We start from the raw sequence: 13,899 nt of genomic DNA on the forward strand, positions 1-13,899 counted from the left end.
CCTGAAAAATCTTGAATGTGGTCTCAGGGTTATGAGAGAGAGCGCCGAATCCTAACCACTAGACCACCAGGGATGGTCTCAGGGTTAGATGGTGGTGAGGCACCCATGTTAATTTCCTGACTTCGGTGGTTATATTGTGGTTTTGTAGGAAAATACCCCCAAGTGCGAGAAATATACTGTAGTTCAGGGTCGATGGGACATCATGTTGACAACGTAATCAAGTAGTTTAGGGGAAAAGACACATTTGCGATTTGTCTGTAAGTCGAAGATTGTTTCAAAACGCAAGCAAGCAAACAAACACACAAAAACAGTGACGCGCATCACTGTGCCCTGAGAGACACAAAGCAATTTACAAAAGGCAGGTGGGATGACGTCATCCCCTGTGCCTCCATCTGCTGTTCACCCCACGTAAAACCATGATCACGTCCTTCTATTTCCACTTGCAGACTGTCTCTGGGCTTTGTCCCCTCCGTCACTTTCAACATCAGCACCTTGTTTACTGTCTCACCGCCCCTCGACAGAACCGGGACAATGACCTCCACGCTGCTCTTTCTGTCTCCAGCATCAGCTTCTCTTTCTGTCCCACCTTGCCCTCCCCCGACAACCCCCACACCTAATCTCTTTTCCATACTGCTAACTGAGGGGTTTTTCTAAAACCCAGACCTGCTTGTGTCCTGCTGAAAATCACATAGTCCTCTCTCGTTCACTGTCTACACATGAAGTCCCAGCTCCTTTTTCACCCTCTGTTCTGGTTATAGCCTGTTCTTCTACTTCTGCTTCAGCTCACTCCTTTCCTCCAAGCGTGAGCAACACTGAACCCTTCACCTTCCTGGGAACCCATCGGTACCCTCCTGCCTCCCTGCCTCAGGTATGCTGTTCTTTCCTCAGCTTTCTTCTGTCAGAAAGATTTCTGCTCCGTCTTCAAGATCCAGCTCAGAGATCCAGCTCATCACCTCTTCCGAGAAGCCTTCCCTGATCCCCACCATGTACCCCAGGCAAAGTGAAAGAAGGCTGCCTTTGTGCTCCAGTAACTCTGGGGGCAGTCACTCTCACAATAGCTATCCTCATTAGGGGACTGGGAGCTGTGTTCTATTTGTCCTTCACCAGACTGTGAGCTCCTTGAGGACAGAGAGTATGTCTTAATGGGATGGTCACCAGCACAGTGCCTGGCATCTTGCTGGCATTCAATAAACATCTGTTGAACAACAAGGCCAGTGCTGTGGGGGTTGAGGGGAGCATGCTCTCTGGATGCTCCCTGAGCCTTTGGTGGACACTGATGTTAAGACTCTTCCCTCCTGGATGGAAGAGTCCTCAACAGCTGGAGATTTGGTGGGTCTGGGACATGCAATGGGGTAAGTAAAGTAGGTAAGTTGAAAGTAAGAAATCCTACTCCCCAGCATTGAGCTTACTTTCTCTTTTTTTCTGAGCATTTCTGAAGCCCCACAAAACACCACACGCCTTTATGCTTTCCCCACACGAAGAAGGACTCTGATCAAGTCTGCTCCAGTTCCCCAGCCTCCACAGAGTGGAGGTGTAGGGAGGAGCCTGTCCAGCTGGGGCCTCAGCTGGGTGGCCAAAGTGTGCAGGAACGGTACAGAGGGAACAAGCTGCGGTGGGTGCCACTTATCCCTGCCCATGGGGGATGCCAGCAGGTAGAATGGGGGATGCCAGCAGTTAGAATGAGGGAAGCCAGCAACGGCGTAGGGAGCCAAGGTCTAAAATGCGGATTGGAGAGCCAGGTCCTGCGTCAAACCTGGTGCAAGAGTCAAGTCCGAGGTGTGGTGGGCAGGAGGGGATGTGGGAGGTCAGGCAGCCACAGAATGGAGGGAGTGGTGTCAGGAAGGATTAGCCTCACAATGCATCTGGCAGAGACCTGCCATTCGAGGGGTATTTGTGCAGGAGTGCACAAATACAAGGGTGGTTTGGTGCATTTGCGTAAGGATTTGGAGTGAGTCCAATGACAAGGAACCATAAGTGATCAATACAGCCTCTCATACTAGCACGAGTATTTCTTTTTCCTTGTTTCAAACCTCTTTGCTTTTCGTGGCATTTCAGTTCGCAGACAGATGAATCTCTCGAGGGGAAGACCTCGTGTCATTCTTGGGCCGGGTTCATCAAGGCTGTTGGGGACTGGATGATAAAGTGCCGCTGAGAACCAGCTAAACAAGACTGAAGGTCATACCTAAGGCATCAGGTCAGCTGGCTGAGGATGACTGAGGGTCACCACATAGTCAAAATTAAGTTAATTCCAAAGTTCGTCTAATATAAATGTATGCAATTCAGGTATATCTGTCTTTAAGCTAGCCCAGAAGAAATTAGGGACTGAGTCATTCCATTTACCAAAAAAAAAAAAAAAAAAAAAAAAAGAATTCACAATAGAAAATTCTTTTATAGAGCAAGCTGCCCACATGTATTTAAAAAGAGCTGAGAGTTAGAAAAACTGTAATAAGCCCCCGAATGACTAGGAGCACATCTATAGAAGTCGATTATACCCATCCCACACATCCAGGAAAGAGAGGTGAGCCACTCACAAAACCAAACAAGTCAACGACTACGGCTCACAGAGCTAGAGAAGCATTGATTCCAGGCTTCTGATTCAAGAGTTTGACATCTGTTTTTCAAAAGTCCCCATTCTCTCATTAATTCAGTATTTACTGAGCACCAATTACCTTGTTTTGCACTGAATATATCATTGTCAACAAAGTGGAGATAATCTTTAATCTTACCAAATGTTATTCTGGCAAGAAAGACAGACACAATACAAATAAGGGGACAAGTGATTTAAAGAGCTGTCAACTGTGATGTGATGCATAGGGAACAGCCAGGTAGCTGAGACTTTGTGTTGGGGATGCAGCTGGAGGAGGGGTTCACTTTAGATGGGATGGTGTGAAGGCCTCTCTAAGAGGGGTAACATGTGAGTGGAAACAGGTTGTTTCCTGGCAGGAAGCAGTCTTATGATGCAGGAGAGAGTTCCAGGCACCAGGAACAGAATAAAGAAAGGCTTGGCCAGTTTGAACAGAAGACAGTATGCCCGGAACTTAGTGAGTAAGATGGTGTCATGAGATATGGTTGAACCAATAGACCAGAGGCTAACCATCAGGACCATAGGTTCATTCTAACAGTAATGGGGAGCCATTACAGAGATTTAAGCAAATGAATGCTATGTTTTCATGTAAGAAAGTTATTCCTGATGGCCATAGTCAACTGGATGTGGGAAGCCCATGTGCATGCTGTACCAATTGCCTAGGCAAGCAATAAATAAAAACCGGATCAAGATGGTGGCACTCAAGATGGAGACACGTGGATGAACTCAAGATATGTTTTGGAAATTAAATTGACAAAATCTACTCCAGGTTAGGTGTGGGCCAGAGGTTAAGGAAAAATCAAGAATGACTTCTAGGTTTCTAGGCTTCTAGATGATGTGCCTAGTTGGTACTATCTACTGAGATGGGAAAGATATGCCAGAACAACTTGGGGAAAATCAAGAACTCATATTAGATGTTAGATATCTTTGAAACATGCAAGTTGAGGTGTCAAATAGTTGGATAAATGCATCTGGAGTTGAGAAGTAAGGTCATCTCTAAGAAGGAAAAAAAATCCATATATAACCGTGTTGACACTGGTTGGCCTACTTTAGGGCCAGTTCACTTACTCTTTAAATATTTGCCCATCCTTCTCAAGACAATCTTAGAGGTAATATCTCAAATGCATTGTGAATTACTGTTTATTGCTTATAAGGTGTCTTATCTTAGAGAGCATATATTGGTTAGCATTTACTGATTGTGTTAGAAGTGGCAGGAACTCTACTTAATGTTATCTCATTTAATCTCTGCAATTGTATGAGGCATAGAGGGCAGATGTGAGCAGATTGGCAGTGGAAGCTGAGTTGAAGTAGCCTCCCTGCAGTCCCACAGCTGGTGTGTGGCAAAATACAGAGTGGGGGGGGGGTATAGCTCAGGGGTAGAGCATTTGACTGCAAAATACAGAGTGGAACCCAGGCCTGCTGAGTCCAGGATCATGCTTCTGTCTTCATTACTCCTCTTCTCTCCATAATAGTCCCTTACCTACCCTTACTGGGGAGCAATTACTACAGTACTATACTGGTACAGTAGCTGTGTGAGTTGTAACTTGGGGCAACAGCTGAACCCCTCCAAGCCTCCATTTCATCAACTATTGGTGATGGCTAATTTTATGTGTCAACTTGGCTGAGCCAGGTTGCCCAAATATTTGGTCAAACATTATTTCAGATGTTTTCATGAGAATGTTTTTGGATGTTTTTGGAGATTAACCCTTAAACTGGTGGAACTCTGGGTGCAACAGCTTTCCCTCCATCATGTGGGTGGGTCTCATCTAATCAGTTGAAGGGCTAAGTAGAACAAAAGTTGGATCTCCCCCAAGTAAGAAAAATCTCTGCAGCAGAAGGCTTGTACAGCAACATCACCCCTTCCCTGGGTCTTCAGTCTGTCAGCCTACCTTATAAATTTTGGTCCTGCAAACCTCTATAATCAGGTGAGCCAGCTCTTTAAAATAAATCTCTTTAGGGACACCTGGGTGGTTCAGTTGGTTAAGCATCCATCTCTTGGTTTCAGCTCATGATCTTAGGGTTATAAGATTAAGCCCGGCATCAGGCTCCGCACTGGCCATGGAGCCTGCTTGGGATTCTCTCTCTCTCGCCCTCTGCCCCACCCCACCCCCACTTGTGTTCACTATAAATAAATAAATAAATAAACAAACAAGTAAATAAATCTCTTTATATATGATATATATATATGTTGTGTGTGTGTGTGTTTATGTCTATGTGTGTACTACTTGGAATTTCTTTTCCCTTTCCTTCAGACCCATAGCCAATTTGATTGCTTTTCTCCGGATCCTCATATTTGTTAGCCTGCCCCCGTTTGGGGGTTGGTCAGACAACTTGGTCAGAAAGAAGGAGGCTTTTGAAGGCTCCCATGGCCTTGCCAGCAAATGCCTATATGACAAACAGAGTGCTTTCTCATTTCTGATTATTTTTTGTGAAATGGGTGTTTTGATTATTTATCATGGCATGTCAACCCCAGAACTTAAAGGCTTAATACAACCATTTTATCATCTTTCAGAATGGTGCTGTGGGTTGACTGTTCAGCTCAGCAAGTCTTCTGGTCACCCTTGGGGACCCTCAGGCAGTTTCAGTCAGATGGAAGCCAGGGCTGGAGTGACTGAAGATTTGGCTGGAATGTTGAGACAGTTGGGTCCCTCTTCCTCTCCATATAGCCTCAGGGTCTCTATCCTCTGTGTGGTAACTCCTGGTGGTCTGTAATGTGGTTTCTCTAGCAGCACAGCCAGGCATCCTATATGACATCAGGGCTCCAAAAGTGTCAAAAAGGAAGTTACCAAGCATCCTAAAGGCTTAGATCCAGAGCTCACGCAGGGACCACTTCTGCCAAGTTCCATAATTTAGAGTCCCAGGCCCAGCCCAGATCACATATGGGAGGATCTACACAAGGGTGTGAATACTGGAAGATGGGTTCTTTGGGCACCATCTTTGAAAGCTAGTTACCACAATGGGAAATATTAGAACAGACTCCATCTCACCCCCTAAATGTTCTCCCATAACGATTTCTCTTAATGACTCAAAGCTTTTCTAATATACTTACAAGGATTTCTTAACAATACTATTGCAAAACAGGTAAGAGATCAAATTAACAATAACGCCAAGAGTCAAAGACTGAGTTAGCCAATTTCAGAAACCAGAGTTCTCAACCAAATATGTTCTCCCTAGCCCTACCAGCTCAGCTCCTTGCTTTCACCACTACAGGAATTCTCTCTAGAAGTTTCCTTAAGGATTAGCTTTATTCCAGGCTCTTGAGTTCCCATGCCACTAGATGACAGCCATACAAATATCAGAACTACCCTCCAAAATTGGATTCCAATCATCCAAAGAACCAGTGTTTACTTTTAGACTTTAGGATGGCCCACATATCCCCCCTTCTCAAAAAATCAACACAGCGATATTGGTCAGAAATCTTTTTTGTCATCACAGGAAATATTTTTAGCTCTTTTAAATCCACAGAAGGGATTTTTTTTTTTTGCAAATTTAAAGTTAGCATAATTTTATAATAAGTAACATAGTCACATAGTCACAGTTGAAATTTAAAAGTTTCAAAGGGAATTGACTAAGAAATCTGCCTTCCACATCCTTATTTCTCAGATTCATAGTTTTTCTTTTCTCTTTGTTTTCTTCCCCCCAGAGATAGACTATATTTCCTCTTTCAGAGACATTATATGCACATATGAGCAAATATTCACTCATATTCCTTTTCCAGGGTTTACACAAATGAAATCACCTTCTACATACTCTTTGGCATCTTGTTTTTCTTAATAATATCAGACATTTGTCTATATCAATACATAATTTCCTCATTCTTTCTTTGGTGCTAGCTGCATGAACATTCTGTTTTGTACATGTACTGTAATATATTTAAATACTTCCCTCTTGATGGGCACTTAAGTTCTTTCCGATACTTTTCTATTAACAAGATATAATACATAAAACTATAGAATTTTATAAATGGTACTTATAGAGCACCATTTCATATATATGTGGACTTACCTGTGGGATAAATTACTAGAGTTGGGATTTCTGGGTCAAAATGAGGTCATTTGTAATTCAATGGATAATATCAAGTTGCCACCCAAAGATGGATTAATGTACATTCTCACCAATAATGCATGATTTGTATTTATTCCATTCTTGCTAATACTTTCTCTTATTTCTCTTATCTCAGTGCAATTTTATTTTTAATGTCTCTTATTATGAATGTCATTGATTATCCATTTTTACCTTCAGGTGCCATCTCTATTTCCCTTTTTGTGTCTGTGTATTTAAATCCCTTTGTTCATTTTCCTTTTGGTTATGTTAGTCTTCTTTTTATTTGTAAGAGCTTTTTTAAAAATATATATGCAGGAAGTTAGCCCTTTGACTCTGACACAAAGTGCAATTTTTTCCCCCACATAATCATTTGTCTTTCTACTTTGTTTAAAATAGATTTGCCAGGCAGAAAATTTTATCTTTATTTTTATGTAGTCAAATTCATCAGTGTCTGGCTTTCATGTCATTTAAAAAATGATTTCCCACTTCAAGGGGAAAAATCAATTTGCTTCTGATAGTAATTTTATATTATCATTTATTACATTTAAGCCTTTGATTTATATTGAATTTATTTTGGTACAAAGTGTGAGCATAGAATCAACTTAATTTTTTTGTTCCAAATGCCTACCCAGTTGTTTTAATACCATTTAATAAATCACTGATCTTTTTCGTACTGAATTTTGATGCCATCTTTATGATACTATTGTCTTCCTACTCAGCACAGATTATGGTTCTTTTCTTGTTGTTTAATTCTTTTATTTTTTCTCAAAACTATTCCAATATTTTCTTCCTATAGAGCCTGTGTGGTTCTTATCAAGTTTATTTCTCAATGGTTTTCTTTTTCTTGGTCGTTACTATTGTAAATGTTAACTTTTCTCCTGTTAGAATCTACTGGCCTTATCTTCTGATGACCCTATCTTCTCTCTCTCTCTCTTTTTTGTATAAAGACTATTGATTGCTGTACATATATTTTACACATATTGTTTTTGGAGGAATGTACTTCCATCCTAAACTCAGAGAATTACTACAATTTCAAAATGAAAATAAGCATTTCAAAACAAAAAAACACTACTATATGCACACCATGAAGCAAAGCACCAGGAGCAAAAACTAGCAGACATAACAGATTACAGGAATAGACAATCAAACTCTCCAGATATTGAAATTATTAGATACTAGATAGCATAGTTATGCTTAATATATTTAGAAAAATAAAAGACATACTTGTACGTACCTTCAGGGGACAGAAGTTACAAAAACCAATCAAGCAGTTTGGAGAATGACCAAATAGAACTCCTAGAAATAACAACATAGCAATTACAATGCAAAATTTAACAGACAGATTTAAGAAAATTAGAGTCATCCAAAGAGAAAACTAGCAAAGTGGAGAATAAGCCAGCAGAAATTACCCAGAATGCAGGCCAGGAAGACAAAGAGATAAAAAATAATAATAATAATGTATGAGTGGTTTTGAAGTATGAAAGACAGAAAGAAAAATAGGCTAACCTCTATATAATCAGATTTCCAGGAAGAGAGAAGAGAGACTGGGGATGGGGATTGAGGACATATTTAAAGGAGAGACTGAAACCAACAACAGTGTAAACTATAGAGAGAAAAATTCCAAAAATCCAAAGCAGGTTAAATATAATTTTTAAAAAACAAATAAGTTAGAAACCTTACAGTAAAAATTCAGAAGAGCAAAAGAAGGAAAAATATTAAAAGCATTCAGAGGGAAAAAATGATTGCTCTTGGAGAAGCAACAGTTAAACTGACAGCTAACTTCTTTTTTTTTTTTTTAAATTTTATTTATTTAACAGACAGACAGAGATCACAAGTAGGCAGAGAGGCAGGCAGAGAGAGGGGGAAACGAGGCTCCCTGCTGAGTGGAGAGCCTGATGTGGGCCTCGATCCCAGGACCCTGAGATCATGACCTGAGCCAAAGGCAGAGGCTTTAACCCACTGAGTCATCCAGGAGCCCTGACAGCTAACTTCTTAAGGGCAACAACAGAAGCCTATAAACCATGGACTAAGATCTTCAGTGTGGAGAAAGACAATCACTATCAATCTAGAATTCTATACAAGATGAAACTATCTTTTGCAGATGAGGGCAAAAATAAAGACATTTCCAGAAACAAAGTGGAAAGAGTTTGCCACCAGTAGTACCTCTCTAAAGGAAACACTACAGGAGGACCTTCAGGCTGAAATAAAGTGATCATAACTGGAAGGTCTAAGATGCAAAAAGGAATTAAATGGAGACAAGACACAGAAACAGACATTTTCAGAAGAAATGCTGCCAAAGAAAGTATGAGAAGATATTCAGCATCATTAAATAGCAGAGAAATGAAAAATCAAGACCACAATGAGATAAGATTTTCCACTCATTCTATTGTCAAACATTAGAAAGTGCCAGACAATACCAAGTGTGGGAGGAAATGTAAATTCACTGGCTTTATTTTATAATACTGAGTGTCAATGAGAAAACTGTTCAGGCTTATCTCGTAAGCTGAATGTTAACCAGTTTTGTGATCTAATAACTTGTCCTAGGTTTAAATTAAAGAGAGGAGTGCCTGGATGGCTCGATTGGTTAAGCCTCCTACTCTTGGTTTTGTCTCAGGTCATGGTTCTGGAATCCTATCCTGTATCAGGCTCCGCACTCAGTGGCGAGTCTGCTTCTCTGCCTTTCTCTCCCTCTCCCTCTGCCCCTCCCCATGCTTGCACATGTGCACCCTCTCTTAAATAAATAAATCTTAAAAAAAATTGAAGAGAAATTCCTACACATCATAGGAGACATGTATAGAAATATTTAGCAAAAACATAAGAACAATCCCAAATTCCATCAATAGAACAACAGGAGAATAACTGTTATAGTCACATAAACAGTTATAAAGTAGCAGACAAAACAAATGAACAAAGTAATATGCAGTTAATTGGGAAGTTAAATCTTAAAAGACTATGTCCAGGTGGGGCACCTGGGTGGCTCAGTGTGTTAAGCATCAGCTTTTGGCCCAGGTTATGATCCCAGAGTCCTGGGATCGAGCCCTGGGTCAGGCTCCCTGCTCAGCGAAGAGCCTGATTCTCCCTCTCCCTCTGCCTCTGCCTGCCACTCTGCCTACTGTGCTCTCTCTCTATCTCTCTGTCAAATAAGTAAATAAGATCTTTTAAAAAATATGAAAATCTCTGTAGTATTTTCTCCCATTTCTATGCAGAAATCTCCTCCCCTTCCTTCTAAGAATTGCCCTTCCTCCAACTCCCTAAAAAAAGTCTGTTCCCCCTCCCAGGAGCTGCCATTTTCTAGGCCATGGTTGTTTCCCATTCAGAGTTTTTTCCCTAGAGTTTTGGACTCGGAGTCCAAGTATCTTATTGACCTCTCTCTATGGCTGGAGATGGAAGATGTGAAATTTGTTAAATCTGGTGGCCACATGCCTTGCTTTAATGAGTAGGGAAATGAATATAGCCAGTAAGAAGAGAAAGAAGGAAGGAAGAGAAAGAGTAGAGGAACATACACAAAGATAAGCATTCTGGAGAAAAAGCACTCTGTGCTGTTGTTTCCTTACACAAATGAAGCATACCATACATGTTTTTCTTCCATTTTTTTTTTTTTTTTACTTAGCAATATCTTGGTGATCTTTCCATTTTATTTCTTATAAAGGTACTGTGTTCCTTCAATAGTTGCCTGATATGTAGTAGTCAGAATGTACCACAGGTCAGGTACCTATTTCTAGCCAGTAAGTAGGCTGTTCTGAATCTCTTGTTGATACATAGAATGCTGTCACAAGTATCCTTGTATAAATATGTATTTTTTTGTAGAAGAGAGTCATAAAAAGGGACTAATCACTCTCATTTGCTCCAACTCTCTAGAATTTCCAAGATAAAATTCATGCTTCTTAAAACGGCAGATGCTGCTACCTCCATTTCTCACCCCTGCCCTATTCTTGAGCAAGACAAATTGCTTGAAGCTTCTAGCACATATGCCATGCTTTTTGTTCCTCTGTGCCTTTCTTTGCTCTTTTTTTTAAAAAAAGATTTTATTTATTTATTTGTGAAAGAGATAGAGAAAGAACATCAACAAGAGGAGTGTCAGGCAGATGGAGAAGCAGGCTTCCCACTGAGCAAGGATTCCCAATGCAGTACTCGATCCCAGGACCTTGGGATCATGACCTAAGCCAGAGGCACACACTTAACCAACTGACTGAGCCACCCAGCTGTCCTGTCTTTCTTTGCTCTTGCGACACCTGGAATGCACTTAGTTCATTCCTATTCATTCTCTAGCCTCTCTTCAGGTGCCCGTCCCTCCAGGGAAGGGCTCCGCACCACCTTCATCACTGCATGTGCCTCTTTGCATCTGATTTATTTATGAATAAGCCTGTGTTGGCTGCTGGATGATGAATTCCTCCAGGTCAGGAGCCTTATTGTTTTTAGATCTGAGGTGCTGCGCTCCGTGTCTGGAACACAGTGTGTGCTCCATTACAATGGAACGACGAAGGTCTACACTCACAAATTTATCAAGCTCCTACACTCTCACCCATGTGCGTGCCTGCTCCTCTTGAACAGTAATGGATCCAGTAGGTTTCTTTTTCTCTAATCAGTCGTAACAATACCGCAAACACGGAGACACTTATGCGCACATGCACACACCACAGTCTACAGATTAATGCGTTGCTTTGGTTTTATATTTTCGTCTGGTTGTCTAGTTAATTGCCCTAGCTAAGGTTTTCATTCCTGAAGACAATAATAATGGTACTAATAGCTGTCATTTATGGTGTCTCCTACCTGTTCCAAGACCTGGAATAAATGATTCATCAGATCATCTCCAGGCCTTGTGGTTCTGAAGAGTAGGCACTATTATTTCCATTTCACAAATACAGAATCCAAGAGGTTAATACCGCACCTAGGATCACACAGCTCAAACAACAACAACAACTACAACAACAACGAACAACCCAATCCCACAACCTGCATCTATGAGAACAGAAAGCCCATTCTCTTTTCCTAAGTAGATTCCCTCCCAGTGTTTTAAATCCATAACAGGGGTTATTGACTCAAGCTCCCTGGAGTAAGAGTAAGACTTACAAATTTAAACCTACTTGGGAATTGCAAATACACTTTCATTTATTGCCACTACAACCAAAGAAGGAGATTTTACTTAAATATTAAGTTTTGGGGATAGAAGCATAAATAAAAACGGTTAATGAATATTCTAATTGTTCTTCTGACCCCTCTTTCATTAACCTGCACTAAATTTTTACCTGGATCATGTTCTCCAAGTGCTTTCATTACACTTTACATATGTTTCTTTAAGTTTCAATGCTAAGCTAATTTCCAACAGTAATTACCTATGGTTATATGTTACCCCTAGGGAATGTCTAATATTCAATATCAGCAAAACACACACAAAGTCACCCCTGGGATTGTTTGGACTTTTCTTTTCACAATTGAGATCTACAAAGTTGCCGTGATATATTAAACTGCACCCATCTCAAAAGGGATTTTGAAAATATATACATCCAAGAACTATACTTTGAGGTGGTATAGCATAATTTCTTTTTTTAATTTAATTTAATTTTTTCAGTGTTCCAAGATTCATTGTTTATGCACCATTTCAGCACACTGCCTTGAGAGGCAAGCAAATGTTCCGTCTGGTAGGTTCTGTGATCTTGAGCAAAATACTTAACTTCTCTGAGGCTCAATTTTCTCTTCTAGGTCAACATGAGGGGTTTTCTTTGATTGTCAATACAAGGGCAACTTCTCAGATTCAGAAATGGCTGCTTTTTGCTATTTGAAATTTTAATTAATAGTTAATTTATGATACATATTTGAAAACCTAACTTTCCTTAGTCCTTGAATTTAACTTATCACAATCTTACCATAATTTTATATCTAAATACAGAAAATTTCAACAATCACTTTTAAGATGGCCTTTGATTAATGTTTAGTCAACTCAAGTTGCACAGACAAAATTTTTTCAAATAATCTGTACCATTTAAAACTTAATGAATCAACTTAAACTTTATTTATAAATTTAATATATATTCTTTAAGATTTTTATTTATTTATTTATTTGACAGACAGAGATCACAAGTAGGTAGAGAGGCTACTCTCTCTACCACCCAGGTGCCCCTATAAATTTAATATATTTTGAGTCTTCTTTTTAATCCTTTCCAATGTCTGCCTTTCTAGCCAAAGTCTTTTTAAGAACTCAATTCTTGTAAATTTGATAGAAAAATAGTGAACTTCAAGTTATCATAAATATTGTAAACAATAAATACACAAAGATTTCAGTTTTCTTAAACCTAACATGAATCGTAATAGTACTACAGATTTTACTTATTTCCTCCCCTTCAAATTCAACTCTCAACCTTCCTGGAGTTAAAGGATTCCTGGTTACATGAGCAAGAATCCCAGACAAATTGTAGTAACCATTCTAAGAGAACTGAGGTTACTATCCTGAGCAAGTAAAAGACTGAAGAATAGAAATCCAAGACCAGGAAAAGAAATGTTGGTTTTGTATATCCAGGAAAGCTCTCCCCAACAGACACATAAATCCATTTCTATGGTTGCAATAATAAAGGATTCAACTCTACTCTCCAAGTAGAGTTCGTTGTAGTCTACTGTTCAAGTAGGTTGATCTTCTGAGGGCAAGGTACACCATCATATAATTATTTCATCTACACTCACCTATCTGGTTTGAGTCTAACTTCTTTGAATAATCTTTACAATAATCTCTTTACCATCTCCTCAAATTCTGCTCTCATATTTAAAAAAAATTTTTTTTTTTATCTTAGCCATCCTGTTTGACAGGGCATGAGTCCTTTAGCTAGATGCTACATATCCCCTATATTTCTATCTGGTTCTTTAGTCACAAAACCAAAGTCATGCTAATATCAATCTGATCATTTCAGCACCTCTTCCATAAAGCTACTGTGAAGACTAACTCAGCTCAATGAATGCTAAAAGACTTAGCACACTGCCCAGAGCATAGTGGGCACTTAACAAGCTATTATTATTTTGGGGTGTTTCACTACAAAGACTTTTGTCCAGTTGTTGAATTTTAGTTAAAATAACATATAATGAGTATAATGCTAAGTGAAAAAAGTCAGTCAGAGAAAGATAAACACCATATGATTTCACTCGTACGTGGAATTTAGGAAACAAAACACACAAGCAAAGGGAAAAATGTAAGAGACAGAGAGACAAATCAAGAAATAGACTCTTTATTATGGAGAACAAACTGATGGTTACCAGAAGGGAGGGCGACTGGGGGTATGAGTGAG

General features: G+C 39.8%; 1 protein-coding gene across 1 annotated transcript in view; it reads right to left on the bottom strand.

The window, feature by feature from the left end:
• LOC116582050 overlaps positions 1-13,899 on the bottom strand; it is a 389,316-nt gene that overhangs the window by 104,552 nt on the left and 270,865 nt on the right. The window contains exon 4 of the mRNA XM_032329414.1: positions 7,863-7,924. Coding sequence (XP_032185305.1) covers positions 7,863-7,924 — 62 coding nt within the window. The remainder of the gene's footprint in view (positions 1-7,862; positions 7,925-13,899) is intronic.

The sequence above is a fragment of the Mustela erminea genome, chromosome 21 (genome assembly GCF_009829155.1).
Source record: "Mustela erminea isolate mMusErm1 chromosome 21, mMusErm1.Pri, whole genome shotgun sequence".
In the NCBI taxonomy this organism is placed as follows: Eukaryota; Metazoa; Chordata; class Mammalia; order Carnivora; family Mustelidae; genus Mustela; species Mustela erminea.